The sequence below is a fragment of the Neofelis nebulosa genome, chromosome 9, assembly GCF_028018385.1.
Source record: "Neofelis nebulosa isolate mNeoNeb1 chromosome 9, mNeoNeb1.pri, whole genome shotgun sequence".
Taxonomy (NCBI): Eukaryota; Metazoa; Chordata; class Mammalia; order Carnivora; family Felidae; genus Neofelis; species Neofelis nebulosa.
This window is the reverse complement of record NC_080790.1, coordinates 57921187-57939555: the sequence shown is the minus strand read 5'-3', so window position 1 is coordinate 57939555 and position 18369 is coordinate 57921187. Positions and strand designations below refer to the sequence as shown.

The 18369-nt window shown below is 38.1% G+C and overlaps 1 protein-coding gene, 1 long non-coding RNA gene and 1 pseudogene across 2 annotated transcripts in view; 1 reads left to right on the top strand and 2 right to left on the bottom strand.

Annotated features, from left to right (window-relative positions):
• On the bottom strand, positions 1–2702 carry LOC131486318 (store-operated calcium entry regulator STIMATE-like; annotated as a pseudogene).
• Positions 2703–3975: 1273 nt separating this feature from the next.
• LOC131485013 (uncharacterized) lies at positions 3976–5116 on the bottom strand. Its single transcript, XR_009248577.1, has 2 exons — positions 4853–5116; positions 3976–4245 (listed from the first exon to the last, which is right to left on the bottom strand). It is a non-coding gene; the product is annotated as an uncharacterized LOC131485013 (long non-coding RNA).
• A 33-nt stretch (positions 5117–5149) lies between these two features.
• Positions 5150–18369, top strand: part of ACTR2 (actin related protein 2) — a 38517-nt gene continuing 25297 nt past the window's right edge. Inside the window, exons 1-2 of the mRNA XM_058683903.1 lie at positions 5150–5331; positions 13503–13613. Of these exons, the coding sequence (XP_058539886.1) occupies positions 5284–5331; positions 13503–13613 (159 nt within the window). The 5' untranslated portion in view covers positions 5150–5283. The remainder of the gene's footprint in view (positions 5332–13502; positions 13614–18369) is intronic.

The following is an 18369-nucleotide window of genomic DNA, read 5'->3' as shown; positions in this document are numbered from 1 at the left end:
TCCATTTCCACCTAAGCACAGAGGATAAATCAGGTCCAAGTGAAATGCTAGAATTACTCCAGGAAAGTCATCCCCAACTGGGATGCCAAGTGGGGCTTAAGGTTCATGACAGATCTGGAGTTTCCAAAAATCCTAAGGGTAAACAAAATTCAGGCTTTGGAGTCAGCCAGGCGTGATTAATCATAGTTCGGTTATATTATAGTTAGGTGAATTTGGGCAGGTAACTTAATTTTTTAAAACAACTTTGTTGAAATTATAAAATATATTTTACATATCTCAAATGTACAGTGTGATGATTTTTAGTAAATGTATATAGTTGTGCAAGCATCACCAAAATCTAGTTTTAGAACATTTTCATTTCCCTGTAAAGTTCTCTCATGCCTATTCTCAGCCAAACCTAGATCCCAGCCCCAGCAATCACTGATCCGCCTCCTTTATCTACAAGTTTGCTTTTTCTAGAAATTTAATATAAATGGAATTATACAATATGTAGTTTTTTGCATCTGGCATAATGTTTCTTAGGGTCATCCATGTTTACAGTATGTATTGTTTTCTTTTTATTGCTCGATACTATTGTATCGTATGCATATACCACATGGTTTACTCATTCACAAATTGATGGACATTAGAATTGTTTAACATGTTGCCTATTATAGGTAACGCTGCAATGAACATTTGTGTACGAGTCTGTGGAAATATGTTTTCATTTCTCTTGGGCATATACTGAGGAGTGGAATCTCTGGGTATGCTAATTTTATATTTAATTTTTTTAAAAACTGCCCAATTGTTTTCCAAAGTGGCTGCACCATTGTACCTTCCCACCAGCAATGGAGGGCTCCAGTTTCTCCACATCCAACATGTGTTATTTTCTGTCTTTTTGATCACAGATATTCTAGTGTGGGTACGATACGGTATCTCATTATAGTTTTGTTTTTTTTTTACACTTGCATATTTTCCTCACTGTAATGCCTCCAACTACCACGTTCCCCTCAGTATTGGTGGGTCCTCCCTCTGTCAAGTCATAGTATTCTGGGAGTGAGCAGAGATAGCAAGAGGAGTGGAGGTAGAAGAGGCAGGGAAGAGTAAGAGAGACGGGAAGGACACTGTGGAGTGACTGCTGGCCCACCAGGCAGCTGGCTGGGCCCCCAAACCTGACCTCAGCATGGGAATATCATACTGGCAACAGTAAGCGGTGCTCCTTTTTCTCGGCAGCCTTCAGGGCATTGGTCTGCGCAGGTGCCCCTCCACATTGCGCACCTCCATCTTGTCATCCGTTGAGATCAGGATCGCAGACTCCGACTCCTTGTACGTGGGACTCAGCCCTCCGGCAGTGGACCTTGCTCTCCTCCCTTGAGTCCTGATTGGCTCCCCTTTCTTCTAGTTTAGCTTTCGTCCTCCCCTTTCTCCTGAAGTTGTTCACTCTCCAAAACATCAAAGCATTGACGAGGAAGGGGATGATCAGCATGATGATGGCCAGTTTCAGGTCTGAGTTTTCAGGGGACTCAATAGGGCCACCTTTTCCCACTGATGTGTGAAGAGGATGATGAAGACAACAGACTTTTAAAAAGTCTTGATCATGGTGTTAAAGAGCACACTGCCTTAGGCTCTGCACTGCAGAAGGTCTCCACGTTCATCAGAACGGGGACTCTCACTGCTGCCACTCTATCAAGACGCAGACGGACTTGCACGCCCATGTAGGTGAGCAGCATGCCCACAGTTATGTCCCAAGAGGAAGCTGAAGTGAACAAGGATCCTCTTCAATGAGACCTGCTAGGTTTGCAAAGTGGATGGACAGCATAATTATGGCTTGTTTGGAAGTATCTAAAAACTGTATCTTCTTTCATGCTTTGGTTCTTTGGTTTGAGCTTCAATGTGCTGAAGGCCACTGCCCAGAGCAGCCCTGCAAGAAGATGCTGAAACTGCGCAGGAGTGCAAGGCTTTCACCTAGCAGCTCCTGCAGTCCCAGCTATTCCTGGGGAGGCCCTGCATTGACTGCCTGGCAGAGGGGCACCAAAGCCAGCCCACCTGTGGCCTTGCTGCCTGCAGGCCACCACTCTCATTAGGGTTCTCATTTGTATTTCCTCAAGGATTAATGATGTTGAGCATCTTTCCATGTGCTTGTTAGCCATTCATAAAACTTCTTGGGTGAAATGTCTATTCAAATCTTTCACCCACTTTAAAATTAGATAATATGTCTTACTATTGTTGTTCTTACTTTATTCTGGATATAAGTCCTTTGTTGGATATATGATTTGCAAATATTTTCTCCTAGTCTGTGGCTTCTTTTTTTCTTTTCTTTTTCTTAATACATCAATAAAAAGTTTTAAATTTCTGGTAAGTCCAGTTTATCTTTTTTTTTTTTATGAATCATGATTTTGGTGTTGTAGCCAAGCAATCTTTGCTTACCTCAACATCAAAAGATTTTTCTTGTCCTTTCTTCCAGAATGTATAGACTTTTAGCTCTTCCAAATTTAAATCTATGATCCATTTGAATTAATTTTTGTGTATAGTGTGAAATAAGGGTCAAAATTCTTCTTTTATCCTCCACATACAAGAATATCCAATTGTCCCAGCACTATTTGTTAAAAAAAAAGATTACCCTTTGCCATTGAATTGTTTTAGCACGCTCGTTGGAAATCAATTGGCCATAAATGTAAGAGTTTATTTCTGGGCTATTCTGTACCATTGATCTGCACGTCCATCCTTGTGCCAATACCACATTGTCTTAATTACTATAGCTTTATAACAAGTTTTGAAATCAGTGGAAGTCTGCCACTTTTGCTTTTCTTTTTCAAAATCGTTTTGGCTATTCTGATTCTTTTGCATTTCTGTATAAATTTTAGGATCAAACTTGTCAATTTCTAAAATGAAAGAAAGTCTGTTGGGATTTTGATAGAGATTACATTTGAATTTATAGATTAATTTGGAGAGAACTGTCATCTTAACAATGGATGTTCAACCCACGAACATGGTATATTTACTTATCTAGATCTTCTTTGATTTCTCTCAACAATGTCTCAGTTTTCAGTGTATAGGCCTTGCATTTAATTTATTTGGAGTTTTCTGATGTTCTTGGAAATGGAATTGTCTTCTTAATTTCAGATTGTTCACTAATGACATATGAAAATATATTGATTTCTGTTATGTAAGCTTCTATCCTACCACCTTGCTAACCTTAATTTTTTAAAGCCCCCATTTCTCATGTGTAAAATAGGGATATTTACCTAGTAAGATTTTTGTGTGGAATAATGTATGTAAAATCGCCACAGAAGGCTAGAAATGAAGTCTCCCTCCCCTCCCCCCACCAAAATAATTGCCTTAAAATGTATGATCACATTATTTTGAGGAAAGTGAAATGACCAGGTTGTGCCTGGTGTAGAAGGCAGGAGCCAGTTACCAATAGTACTGAATCTGAATTTGCGTAATCAAGGGGTTTGCTGCATTTTCATTAGCGTAGTGAATATTTGTTGATACTTTCTATCATCTGCATGTATTGTTTCTATAATTGTAAGAAAACAAAAATTATAATTTCTTTAAAAATAAAAAATAAAAGTATGAAATTTAATTTCATAGAGAGGAAAATTAAAAGGACACAGAAATGTTTGAGTTCATTTGCTCAGACCAAATAAATATACCTCCAGGAGGAAAATGGCACAGTGCTAGGCACTGGGGCCACAGAAGGAAGATGTGTAGTTTGTGAACGAATGCACTGTTTAGCAGGCTGAGGTACCTTAACCACTACTGAAGCAGGTGCGGGGAAGACATATTTCCGAGGCCTCCTATCCGTTCTAATTTCTCAAACTTCCAACAATTATGGCAGATTTTAATCTATTTTATATGTTGAGGTTCCCATGTAAGATTAAATTAGAATAAAGTCGCCTATGCCTTTATGACAGTGTAGAAACCACTGGTCTAAGAACAGAACAAAGTGAAAATTGAGAGGCAGCCTAGTATTATAATACTGGACTGAAGGGCTCATGATCCAGGTTTTATTCTAGTCCCTGTACATGTACAGCCATATGAAAGGCACAATTCTAGTTCTCACCTCTCAAAAATGATGGCATTTTTTCTAGACAAATTTTAATATCACTCATCCAATATTTGTTGAGTGTGATAAGCACAAAAATGTTATTCACATACCCACGGTAAACTAATAGTGAAGAAAGAGTAAAGAGCATCTTGAGGGTTATCCAGCAAAGTCTTCATAGATGTGACAACTGGGTTTAGAGCATGAGCAGAAGTCTCCTGATTGATGAAAAAGGTAAAGCATTATAAATAGAAAGAACTATATATTTAAAGGTATTTAATTAATAACAAATAGCCACCACTGAATGGATACTTTATGCATTTTATCCTCACAACCACCCATGGAAGTAGAGGTTAGTATTCCTATGCATAAGCAAGGAGATGTCCAAAATCACAAAATTCTTGAGTGGCAGGGCCATATCTGAAACTCGGGTTGTCTGATTTCAAAGCCGAGACTCTGGGTTCAAAAAGTACATACACTCAAGAAGAGTGAAGCAATGTGCTGTTGGAAGGGAGATGGTGAGCGAGGACGCTGAAAAGGTAGGCACCCACTCCTGCTCGCTTGACTATGAGCAAATTGGGTAAAAAGGGGTTGGGCTGGAATTGGGAGACATCGAATATAAACGCATGATTTCATGTGTGTGTATCCATCCCCGCTCTGCTCATTAAAAAGGCCTAAAAGCTATGATACACCAAGCCATGTTCATTGGTCGTCAGCGGGGAAGTCCAGATTTACTTCCCATGCCCTCCGCCCTCCCGGCCGTCTCTCCTCGCTACATTCCACTGCCATCTCGCAACAGATCCAGGGTCTTTCTCCTGCCTGCACCTTTTGCAGACCGGTAAGCGACCCCCTCAACTCCTGCGACCCCTTTGGCCGACGCATCCGCCAGATCTGCCGCCATTACGGCCGGGAGAAGATCCAGGAACTAAAAGCGGTGAGGAAGAACCTGGGTGGGCGGTAACCCGTACGCCTGAGCTGGAACAGAAGCTGAAGCCAGAGTTGTAGGCGGGGCCTCAGTTGTAGGCTCCATCTCTTATTGGAGCGTACTGCTGCCAGTCTCGGCCCCCTCCCTCCCACCTCCACCGCTTCCGTGCAGGCTGTGTCTTAAATGGCGGGTGGGGCCGGGCAGTGACTTCCGGTTGGGGGAAGAAAGTTGGGCTGAAGGAGGGGCTGTGAAAGAGGAGGAGGAAGAGGAAAGGGCCGGGCAGCAGGGGCTGTAGGTCGTTCGGCGGCGGCGGCTCTCTTCCGGGCGCACGATGGACAGCCAGGGCAGGAAGGTGGTGGTGTGCGACAACGGCACCGGGGTAAGAGCCCGGCGGAGAAGCCGTGGCCACAGGCTCGGGCGGGGATGTGCTAGTGGCGCGCCGGCCCTCGGCGCCCAGGGTTGCACCCCTGGGCCCTCCGGCCGCCGGGGCCGGGGGCGCGGGGCAGCTCTTCCGGCCTCTGCGGGCGTGGGGAGCTAGCGGACAGAGTCCAGCCCTGGTGTCCCCGAGCCTGCCACCCCTGCGGCTCGGGGTCAGGGCGGCGGGCGAGGCCGACGCTGGACGGGGGATCCAGTCTGCTGGCCGGCAGGGGCCGGCTCCGCGCCCGAGCGGAGACAGTTTGGCTAAAGGACTGGAGGGGTAAAAAGGCTGGGTAGGTTTGTTCGTTGAGGGTTCCATTCCCCAGGGTCGCTGGTTGTGTCGAAAGGAGAAAGAACCAAGAGGCCTTCCTCTTCCTGTATAGTGGAAGATACCGAACGGGAGGCAGGAAACGGGTTTAAAGAAAAAAAAAAAAGGGGGAAGTGCTGTCATGCAATGAGCCGCAGCCCTTTCGCAGTTTTTAAGGGGCGGGGAGGGGGGGGGAGTTTAGCAGAGCATCATTTACTTTTTGCTCTGCATACTGGGAATTTGGCCCCGGTGCAGCCCCACAGAGACAGTATGTTCCATTGATATTGGGAGATCTAGGACCTTTCAAGGCCCAAGTGTTAATTTGGGACCTTAGAGGAAGTTGATTAGTTTTGGTATTCCCCCCGCCTTCATTTTTTTCCTTAGGTGCAGAACACAGATCATATTAGATGTTAGATTAGATTCTAAAAGGGAAGTGATTATAAACATCTGGCTAAAACACTGATTTAGAAATCACTTGAAAGTTGTTACTTTCAACCCCCCACCCAAAAGAAAACTTACTTAGGGCAGCACATTAGAAGATAGAAATGTTACTTATTCGGGATGAGATCGATAGTGATCATTTCCCCCTACATTACGGTGATTTCTAACCATTTTGGAGTTGCAGTATTTTGTAACTTTCCTCCTCTTTTCCATGAATGTGACATGTGAATTTAAAAAATAGGCTTCCACTTATGGAATGAGTAAATCACAGGGATGACAGGTGCTGCATAGGGATTATAGTCATTGGTATTGTGATAGCATTATATGGTGATAGATGGTAGCTACTCTTGTGGTGAGTGTAGCATAACATACAGAGTTGTCAAATCACTATGTGTAGCCTGAAAAAAAAAATATTTTACTTGAAATTATTTTAGAAACTGGATTGTTGAGAGGAAAAAAGGAGCTGATATTTACTGACGTAACACTGCCTGTACTGTGCTACAGACTTTTACAAGCAATAATTATACTAGTTTTATATGAACTAAGTTGAAAACATGAGAGTAAGAAGAGTTCTCATATGAGACATCCATATAAAATGGCATGCTTAAAAAAAAGATCCACTGCTATGGAAACATGTCTAAGACTTACTGGTTAAGTTTTTAAAAAGTTTTAGAATGATCCCGTTTGTGTGAGTGTTCTTTATTAAATACGTTTATGTAAGACCACAAACTTGTACATGAAAGTTTTAGAGGGAAAGAAAGGTATGTTCGTAGTAGTTACCTGTGAGACTGGGGATAAGTGTGTATTACTTTTACAGTTGAAGGTGCTTTTAAAAAATATAGTAACCTGATTCCCCCCTGTAGTCTCAAATTGACCTCTAACTAAATTTAAAGCTTCAAAGATTGAATTTAAAATATTTTGTTTTGTAAATACGCCTGATATTCTCTTTAGAAATCATGGGGCGCCTGGGTGGCTCAGTCAGTTGAGCATCCGACTTCGGCTCAGGTCATGATCTCACAGTCCCTGGGTTCGAGCCCCGTGTCAGGCTCTGTGCTGACAGCTTGGAGCCTGGAGACTGCTTCAGATTCTGTGTCTCCTTCTCTTTCTGCCCCTCCCTTGATTGTGCTCTGTCTGTCTCCATCTCTCAAAAATGAATAAACATTAAAAAATTTTTTTTTTAGAAATCAGAGACAGTTGTATTTCAATGGATTCCTCCTCTTTGAAGGGTAACCAACCCTGTGTTTTGTAGTGTATGAGTTTTTTGATATTCAATTAGAATAGAAATGTTAGCCATGAATTCATTTATGTTACTATTTTATTGGTTTACCTTTGATAGAAAGCTGATTGTATGTTACTGATTAGTCTTATGGCTAATCCATAATTTAAGAATTTTGTGCCTTAAAACAAAAGCTCAGTTACTATGACATAAAGGAAAAATGTAGTTAATTTGAACAAAAATTTATGTACTGGTGTTATATTTCTAGTTATTTTAATTTTTTTCCAGATTTTTTATAGACATGATTGTCTTCAAGTGAAGAAACAGTTCTGGTGTGATATGTAGCTAGGAATGCTGTGATATTTCTGAAAATTTAGAGAATCCTAAATTTTTTTTTTAATGTTTATTTATTTTTGAAGGAGAAGAGAGACCAAGCATGAGCTGGGGAAGGGCAGAGAGAGAGGGAGACAGAGAATCCGAAGCAGGCTCCCAGCTCCCAGCTGTCAGCATAGAGCCCGACATGGGGCTCAAACTCACGGACTGTGAGATCATGACCTGAGCTGGAGTTGGACGCTTAACCGACTGAGCCATCCAGGCGCCCCATAGAGGATTCTAAATATAGAAATTCTAGATTTCTTACTGCTTATACTTGATAGTCATCTTGATTTTGTTTAGGTACCTGAAGCTATAGTGAGTTATCTACAATTAAATATTACAGAAGATATTCATATGTGAGTAGTTGTTTTCCGAAAGCAACTTGCCTCTTATACATTTTAGGTTTTAAACTTAGGCTATTTGAGAAGTTGATGATTTTTTTTAACCCCTCTGTCAGGCCCTAATTTGAATGCTCTAAGAGTGGGTGAGTTCTTATGATCACGTGCCAGATTTGGTCCTGCCTCTCTTCCTCACTAGCTCCCAACTAACCAGGGTCTCCCTCATTAGGGTAGCCCAGAGGAGGAAAACTCATCTGATTCCAATAATTTATGCATTCCATCTTCATAACCATTCAAACCTAACACAGAGTTAGCTCCCTCTAAATAGAGCTACTGAAAATGGCCAGATAGGTGAAAGTCTGGAGATCTGCTTAGGTTTAGCTGTCTTTCAAGAGTTGGCCCAGATCCCTGATGTGTATTGTTACCAAAGTTGGGTGATTTTATCAGCACTGAGATAGCTCACTGACCAGGAAGACTTCTGTGGCTACTGTGTGACTGGTACAATTTTTAGGATCTAGTGATGCAAAGTAGCTTATAGTGCTAGAATAATTATACTTTCATTTATAATTCTCAGCTTTGTTGTTGTTTATGACCTGCTTCATCAGATTTATGCTAATTTATATGTTGAACTTGAAGTGTAAACAAACCAAAAACAAATTTGACTTCGCTCTGCAAAATGCTTTGGAATAGAATAAGTATTTTGGTGGTTTAAGATCAGAATAGTCACTAGGTAATTAAATTAATGATTATGTCAACACCATCAAACTAAATTAATAAAGGAAAAATACAAATTAAATAAGCCCAAGTGAGGCTTTGTAAATCCCAGTTTATTATTTGAGGGGATAAAGGTACTTTTAGAGCAAATGTAGATGGATTTTTTTGTTTTAATTTTTGCTTGAAAGAACATTATACCGTTCATGTTCTTACCATTTGATGACTCAGTGGCAAGTAAGGGAGCCAGTTCAAACCACAGTGCTATGAAGAGGAAACTATATATGGTAAAATCTATTTCTTAAACACACAATGAGAGAACTAAGTGCAAGTCTTAAAATGATTAGAGTAGGGGAGGTACTTCAAGGATTAAAAGGATACTAATTGAGTAGTTTAGAAAAGACTATTTTCTTTGCATTTTATTACATGAATTAGTTTTTGTTTTTTTTTTTTAAGTACTGACTTTTTGCAAGAAGGGAAATGCTGGATTGTCTGTTCACTTTATGTTATTAAGAAATAGATTATTTTAATTAAATTCTTGTTATCATAGCTATTAATGCTTTCACATTTGAAATAATGCAAAAGAGTGCAGCTATTGTCGTTTTGACTAAGTATCTAATACCCTGTAGGAGCGCTCTCGCTGGATTGCTATGGCAGCATCTGTTTCCAATAAGCTACTGCTTAAGCTGAATAAGTAATTTCATTAATAAGTGATTGATATCTTTGAATTAAAGCCAAATTTCCTTTTGTTTTGTAAAGCACAAATAAGTAGGTTTACAATTGGTTTTATAGTTTCAGAGGGTCTCAAATTTCAGGGAGGTCTTCTTATGTTAGTCACTTGGCAACTATTTTATCCCTTAAAATATGCTCAAAAAAGAATTTTAAGATATAAACCACCCATCTGAACATTTATAATCAGTAAACATTGACTATTGTGATTATTTATGGATTTGCCATGTTGCATGTTCCTGAGTATGTGTAGCTCAGAATGAGAGGGGAGGCATGTCAACCTTCACTGCCTCCCCCCTGCACCAGGACTTGATTTATTTCCTATGCCAGGCTCATCCTCCCACCTCCAGTTTTTAATGATTTCTCTCTTAAATCATTTATGTTTAATATGCTGAAGATGACCCTTACAAGTTTGTTGATTCTTTTTTCAGTCATTCTACAATTTCTTTAAAAACATAGATAAGTGGGGCGCCTGGGTGGCGCAGTCGGTTAAGCGTCCGACTTCAGCCAGTTCACGATCTCGCGGTCCGTGAGTTCGAGCCCCGCGTCAGGCTCTGGGCTGATGGCTCGGAGCCTGGAGCCTGTTTCCGATTCTGTGTCTCCCTCTCTCTCTGCCCCTCCCCCGTTCATGCTCTGTCTCTCTCTGTCCCAAAAATTAAAAAAAAAAAAAAAAAAAACGTTGAAAAAAAAACATAGATAAGTGAGCATTTTCAGCTACGTGAATGGACAGTTTTGGCCCATGCAGTGTCCTTATCTGTTCATTACTTTGAGGTAAACATAAGAATTTAATATCTGCATAGTATTTACTTTCTTTATTTGGAATATAAGGTAAATTATGACCAGTGCTGATACTGGGCTGATGCTCATAACAAATTTTATTTATATAGAAATTTGGGTATGGTTGGAATAATAATGACAAGAGATACTCTGTCCTTCCGTATCATTTCAGTTCATATCAAGTGAGCTGAATTTTGACTTAAGGGCAAAAGAGTTTAGGATTTAGAAGAGTGTGAGAGGTTTTATTTTTTTCCTCTTAATGTACTTGAAAATATTAGATATTATTCATTTCCTCTGTGGCAGTTGTCTTTCCAACTCCTGGGTCTCACTGATAAATATTTGAAAAGACATCTTGTAAAAATGGATTAGCACTACTGAATTCCATTTAACACTCCTTTAGGGTAAGAATATATTGTAGTTCTTCACTGTCAACCACTGTTCAGGTGGAGAAGTAGGTATGAGCAAACAAGTAATCTGTTCCTTATGCCATCATATTGTACTACTGCCTTGAAAGATAATCCAGTAAGTAGTTTTAGAAATGGGTATCTGTAACTGAAAAATTCCCCAGCCTTGGTGGCTCAGAGGTAAACTGACCAGGACTAGGTTTTGTGGGTTTGGAAGAAAATGTATATGAACAGTATGTTTTATGTAGATTCTAGAATGTAAATATGAACTGAGAAGGTAGAAATTCAGGTGGTATTTCAGACAGATTTTTTTCATAACATTAATCTGCATAAGTCATGACTTTAACATATTTTAAAAGCTCTATTTATAAAAGTCTTACAATTCATTTGAAATTCTGGATGGCAGAATGTTCTTGGCTATTTATAATTAAATGTGGTTCATCAAAATTTCCACCAAGGTTGTTGTAGAGATCTTTGAAATAAGAAAATTCTGTATTTTGGGGAGTTAGTCAAAAGTCGGTAAGTTTAAGATTGTTGCTAACTTTTACCACCATCAAATAAAACTGTTCCTTGTAGATAGTAGCTTTCTGTCAAGGGGTAGGTTAAAAGTTTCTGTCAGCCTTTTTGTTATTGCTGTCATGTGTCACATTTGGGTACTGTTTTTCTCCTTAATTCTCGGAGAATGTATGGTGCCTGGAGCCATGAACAATGCACTTTTTCTCAATATGAAACATATGCTCTGTATTAAAATAATCACACGGGGCATCTGGGTGGCTTAGTCAGCTAGGCATCCGACTCTTGATTTTGGTTCAGGTCATGATCTCATGGTTCATGCGATTGAGCCCTGCTTTGGGCTCTGTGCATGGAGCCTGCTTGGGATTCTGTCTCTCTCTACCTCTACCCCTCCCCTGCTTGCTCTCTCTCAAAATAAATAAGCATTTAAAAAAAATAATCGCAGTATCGTACTCGCAAAACAACAGCAAAACTTCTAGTTTTTATTGATCAATTATATAGTATGCACTTAACTATATGCCAGACACTGTTCTAGACACTTGGGATTCATCAGTAGACGCAAACATCCTTGCACATTGAATAGAGACTTGTTAAGGAAGGGAGTAGAGACTATGATTACATATCCTGTTCTGTAGCTTCCTCCTCTTGCCCTGAAGTTTTAATTGCATTTTCCTTGCAATGACTGCTCTTAAAAGTAAGACTAAACAGACTATATTATTGGTATAAGAATTAAAAACCCTTGGTTTGGGGTGCCTGGGTGGCTCAGTCAGTTGAGCGTCTGACTCTGGATTTCGTCTCAGATCATGATCCCAGGGTCGTGGGATTGAGCTCCGCATCAGGCTCCTCTCTCTCTCTCTCTCTCTCTCTCTCTCTCTCTCTCTCTCTCTCCTCCTCTACCCCTCTCCTTGCTTACACTCACTCTCTCTGAAATAAAAAACAAAACAACAAAAAACCTTGTTTCTATTTTCAGTTTTACTGTAGTTGTTAAATTTCCTAGTGTATCAGTTTCTTAAACATTATCAGAGTCAATGTTATGCCCTCATTGAAGGAGTACACTGTCTGAATATAAAATTATGTTACCTGGTATTACTAACCATCTAAATATGAAAATATAAATGGTTAAAAAAAATGCCTAATGGGGCAGCTGGGTGGCCCAGTCGGTTAAGCGTCCGACTTCAGCTCAGGTCATGATCTCACAGTCCGTGAGTTCAAGCCCCGTGTCAGGCTCTGTGCTGACAACTCAGAGCCTGGATCCTGCTTCAGATTCTGTCTCCCTCTCTCTCTGCCCCTCCCCTGCTTGTGCTCTGTCTCAAAAATAAATAAAAACATTTTTAAAAATGCCTAATAAATGTTTGTGTTAACATGATGCTAGCCCAGATGCCATTTCCTCCCCCCGCTATTTTGATAAATTTTTCTTAAGGGAATTGCCAGAGATGAATGAAAGCCTGCTTTAGAATTGAAGCTTTAGGGGGCACCTTGGTGGCTAGTCAGTTAAGCATCTGACTCTTGATTTCAGCTCAGGTCTTTGTCTCATGGTTTGTGAGATTGAGCCCTGAACTGGGCTCTGTGCTGACAGTTTATACCCAGCTTAGGATTCTCTCTCTCCTTCCCTCTCTGTGCCCTCCCCCATCACATTCTGTCTCTCAAAAAAAAAAAAAAAAGAATTGAAGCTTTAGTTCTGTTCAGTTTCTAACGTTTCTCTTTTAAAAAGTTCTTAGCATTTGTTGAGTGAATCTGTCCATTTCCCACTTGCGTGACCACTGTGTGCTGAGATCTCTTTGAGTCATTGGGCTTCACCATGAACTGCTCAGGTTAAGCTCCCTGCTTTCCTGAGACTTTCTCTGTACTGGGAGACTTAAGCACTAATTAAGCAGTTAACTGGCAAATAAACATGAATTCTGGAAGTAGTCACTGCCATAAAGGAAATAAAAGGAGGATGACAGGTTGGGTGACTACTTTGGATAATTTGAAAGCACCAAAAGTTTAAAATATTGCATAAATGTAAAGTGGTATTTTTCAAATGCTGTTTTTATTTTTATTCTTTATTTAAAAAAATTTTTTTTAATGTTTGTTTATTTTTGAGAGAGTGTGGGGGAGGGGCAGAGAGAAGAAGGAGACACAGAATCTGAAGCAGACTCTGGGCTCTAAGCCATCAGCACAGAACCCGGATGTGGGGCTCGAACCCATAAACTGTGAGATCATGACCTTGAGCCAAAGTCGGATGCTTAAGTGACTAAGCCATCTAGGAGCCCCTCAGATGCTGTTTTTAAATGGACATAGTAAATACCTCGACACTAACCCACTTTTACTGTTCTCTTCCAGTTTGTGAAGTGTGGATATGCAGGCTCTAACTTTCCAGAACACATCTTCCCAGCTTTGGTTGGAAGACCTATTATCAGATCAACCACCAAAGTGGGAAACATTGAAATCAAGGTAATATTTGATTTATTGATAAATGAGGATCAAAACTTGTGAGGGGTTCTTTGAATTTGAATTTAGTAGTTTTAAGATATGATGCCATGAAAAGCAAAGAGGGAGGACTGAATTTCTTGTATTTTTAATTTATATCAACACTTGAAGAAAGGCACAAAAACTGAAATTAATTTCATCTGACTTTAAGTATGACTGATGCCATTACTCTCTGAATGGAGTAAACTCTTAATAAGATTTCTATATTGATGTGAATATTATATTAGTGACTCAAAGTTCTGTTACATATAATGTTTAAAAGAAATCAGCCTGATATTTTTATGTCTTTCAATTCCATATATTTTTCATTATATGTTAGTGTCTATTTGGGACCTAAGACTTTTCATGTTCTCATGGCCTGATGTTCCTACTTTTGAATATAGCTAGTCAGGAAAACATAGGATATCAATTTCATTGGTTTCTTTTTTCACTAATATAATAACTGACTTCCATAGTGTGCAGGAGGAAGCCCCGCAAGTCTTTATTTGGCCTTGCATTATTTATCTTCCCATGAGGAGAGAGGAGGGAAAGTTGTCATTGCCTACTCACTGTACTTAACATGAGAGACTGGACATTAAGGATGATAAGACTTTTCTCTGTATTCAAGGGATTGGAAATCAAGTGGGAGTTACGATATTTTAAAAAAAAGAAAGAAAGAAAGAAAAGAAATAGAACAATCAAAAGGTCGTTGGTCACCAATTGACTTAAATTCTTCAGGTGGCCTAGGGATCTGATTATAAACAATGCAGTCGAATTTAGGGGCCTGTTTACTGAGTGAATTGTGAACAAGGTAGCATTGTTGGTCCTATCTGGACAGTCTGGCAAAACTTCAGTTAGATTATGAGTCATTTGAAATAGGAATTAGGATGTACCTCTTTGGAACATTGGTTTGAGATATCTAGGAAGATGATAATAGCTAGTAGAGATTAGCTACTTGGTAGCTCTCTGCCCTTGTTACTAAAGAATTGAGTTACACAGTGAATAAAAATACAACTGAAACTTAGGTTCTATGTTAAATTCTTAAAGACTTAAAATAATGAATGATTCTGGCCCCTGTTTTGTTATTTTCAGAACATTCAGCGTGATAATGGTTTTTTTCAGGGTCTTTTGGGAAATTTAGGGGATACCTTATTCTCTTTTTGTGAGTGCCTTTCATTCTGATTGCATTTAATCTTAAATGAACGAGTTAAAATTTAACTGATAATAGTGATAAGGACAAACTTCTTTTAATGAAGTTGGAAGTCACACTTTTCATTCAGTATCAGGCTTTTAAAGAATGTCTTTTTTATATACTTTATGGATAATAACATTTTTGAGGTGTAAAGATACGTCATGTCTAACCATTTTTATTCTCTAACATGGCAGAAATAATTACATATCTTTTCACTCCCACTTTCTTGCTTTTTAAGGCCAAGTGATAGAAATGAAACTAGCCCATATTCTACGACATTTTTGCTGAGGAATTCCCCAGTAGCATTTGCTTGTATGGTTTGTCATCCTGTGTTCTGTTGGCTCAGTTCTGTTCAATCTGCTCAGTCTTTTAAGTCTCTCAAGTTAATTTGTTCTTCCAGTAGAAAATAGTAAAAGAAATATGTGTCAAGTTTAACCGGACTACTAGCACTTGGTAAAAGCAGTCTAAACTCACCCTCTGCCTACTCAGCTAGACCTTTTCTGTTATCATTTATTTTCCTTATTTAAGATTCTTAAATTCAGTAAAGAATTAAAGAAACTTGACTTTTTGGAATTCCTGTGCCTAGTGGATTGACTTATACTTTTTGTGTTTTGTTAGCTAAAATGTGGTGATAGACTAAAAACTGGAAACTTAAATTGTTTAATGAGTTAATTTTCATTCAGGAGTAATAACTGTCCATGTTACTTTGGCCCTAATTATTAACTCCGTAAAATATAGTACTGCATCTGACCTCTACCTAATTTGTCTCTATTGCTTGTTATGTTTAAAAATTTCAGTGAGGATTTTATTTAGGCCTTTTCTGACTCTTACTTCTACCTTCTCTTTCTTCACCTTTCTTGACCTGTTGAAGTAGAATAACAAAAAGATGGTAAGTGAGGTTACACACATGCTCTCTGTTTGTTTTCCACTTTTGCTTGATGGGACAGTAGTTGTTGTTTTGTGTCCCTGTAGTATTGGGGAGGGGGGTGATTCCATATTTTAATTTTAAGTACTTTGATTTTTAACCTTTTTCATTGCTTCAATTGGGTAGCAACTAATTAAGTCCTGTACTTTCCTGATTGCATACAATGGACCAAACCAGAACTAATTACTAACATAGTTTTGAATTGTTTTCCTTGTGTTTCTTGTAGATGAATGTTATAATTAAAATGGAATGTGGTGTGCATAATATTAGAAACCAAGTAGCTTTATTTAGGATATGTATGATCCAGAGAACTGGGATGAAGTTGTTACATTTGGATAAATCTATTTTATTGATCGATGTTAAATTGAACATTGCCTATCATAGTCTGTATATTTTTGCATTCCAGTTTGGTAGCACATATAGCATAGTATTTAAGAAACTGGGCAAAATTTTAATAAGCAAATGAGCTATAGATAGTAAAAGGGTAGGAAAAGAGGTTGACTTGTTTCCTATACCATTTTTATTGATGAGCAGATTTTACAACATTACTTGAGAATAAATAAGAAAAATGTGAAAGTCTTGAGACTTTTCCATAAACAACAGATCTTCCCCCTAAATAAACACCATTGTGTGGCTCCTTTTTCTTTTGAACTCAAGATGGGCACATCCCAGACAATTCACTCTTTTAATATATATTTTTTGTGATAGTCCTGAAGTGCTTCAGTAGTAGGTATTTTCAGGTTTGTCTGTTTTTGATACTATTTGTGAGCAGCTTTGACAGAGACTTTGGTTTTAAAGTGTGTTCACTGTTTTCCAACTTGAGGTGACATTGTTCAAAATAATTCTTGGCAAATATAAGCTACACTGCCTGCTTTTCATAAAATATAAATGCCTTTGAAACAGCATCTCTGACAGTTACTGTGATTTCTTATTCTTTCAGGTAGTAGGTGATAGTTTAGGCTTGAAGTCCAGTGATGAGATGGGTGGTAAAAATCTAAGGTTCTGAGGTATGAGGGCAAGTTACAAAGCTCTTGGCACTTGTAGTTTTGGAAGTTGAAATGTTCTAGGGATGATTATATGTTTTAGGATATTTTTAATTAAAATTTTTAGATAGAGGTGAATTTTAAAGTAGGTGCTTGAACTATTCACAAATATGTGTACTAATTTAATCGGTTAACACCTGTTTTCCATTTTAACTGTCCCTCCTCTTTGTTCAGAGGATGGTAAAATATTCAATGCCAGATGTTTCTTTCAGTTAATTCTTTATAGTATGTATGTTCTAGAAGTAGATAGATGAGGCTTTTATTTTGAGTTGGTGTTGGGTCAGACATATGTAAGTCCCTATTCCTGCATGGGAAAAAAAGTAAATATTCTGATGAAATCAGATCAGACTTATTCTAAATTTGTTGAACTATAATTGTGAATGTATAATGATTATATAAGCCATCTAATTAATGAATTAATTTTGTGCAACCCGTAGAAAGATACATTCTAGAGGAAAGTAAGAAAATTGTGTATTATATTTGTTAATGGTCAATAGTAATACATGTTCTTGTAGGTATAGATTTCCCCCTTAACATTTTATTAACAAGTATTTAGAATGTATAGCAAAGTTGAAAGAATTTATAGTGAAACCCATATACCCATCACCTAGATTCTGACATTAATATTTACTCTACTGACCTATCACATATTTATTCATCTCTCCATCAGTCTATCTCATTTTTTGATGTATTTCAAAGTATCCATGTACTTCTCCCTAAATAATTCAACATGTGTGTCATTGACTAGAATTCACAGATATGGATTTTTGTTTTGTGTTTTCCTATCAGATGATTTTAAACAGTTAATATTTAAGTTACAGTACATTTGAGTTATGGTAAATTAACTTTATAAGAAATTAGTTGCAACAGAGAAGTTTTAGTGAACATTTCTAGCATCTGCTTTAACTTTGTTTTTCCTTTTTGTTGTTGCTTTCAGTGGATTTTCCAGAAATCTTTTTTCGAGACCTCGCCTGTTTTTAATTATCATTTTCAAAAGTTTTAAACTCCTATATATTTAAACTTCATTTTGAGACATTTTATGTTAATTTTAATGTTTTTTTTTTCATTTCTTCATGTTTTAAACTTAAGGTGTTGTAGCAAATAGTAGCTATTTCTGATTTTTGTTTTTTGTTGAGTTCATCAGTATATGTAGAAATCAAGATTATTTAATATCTTGACTAGCTGATTTCTAAAATAAGCTTAAATTCTAGGACATCATTAGCTCTATTATACATACAAAATTTGACTTTTCAAATGTGGGTCATCTTAAGTGTGCTCTCATTGGAGACAAGACTTGTGAGTACTCCACTTCACGTGTGATCGCATAGTTTTCCAGTATTATACTTTAAGATTGAAAATGTTGCTCATGAGATGATTTTTAAAAATTGTTTCCCTGTGTCTTAATTTTTTTGTAGCTCTACAAATTTTCATTGATCTTGGTGAGGCATGTATAGAAACTCAATTTCAATTCTAACTTAGGTATATGCAGGTAGAAATTTGTGAAATTTGCAAGTTATGTGGTGCATATCTGCATTATTACAGTATAATAAAGAATCATTTAATTTTAGCTTCTTTCATTAT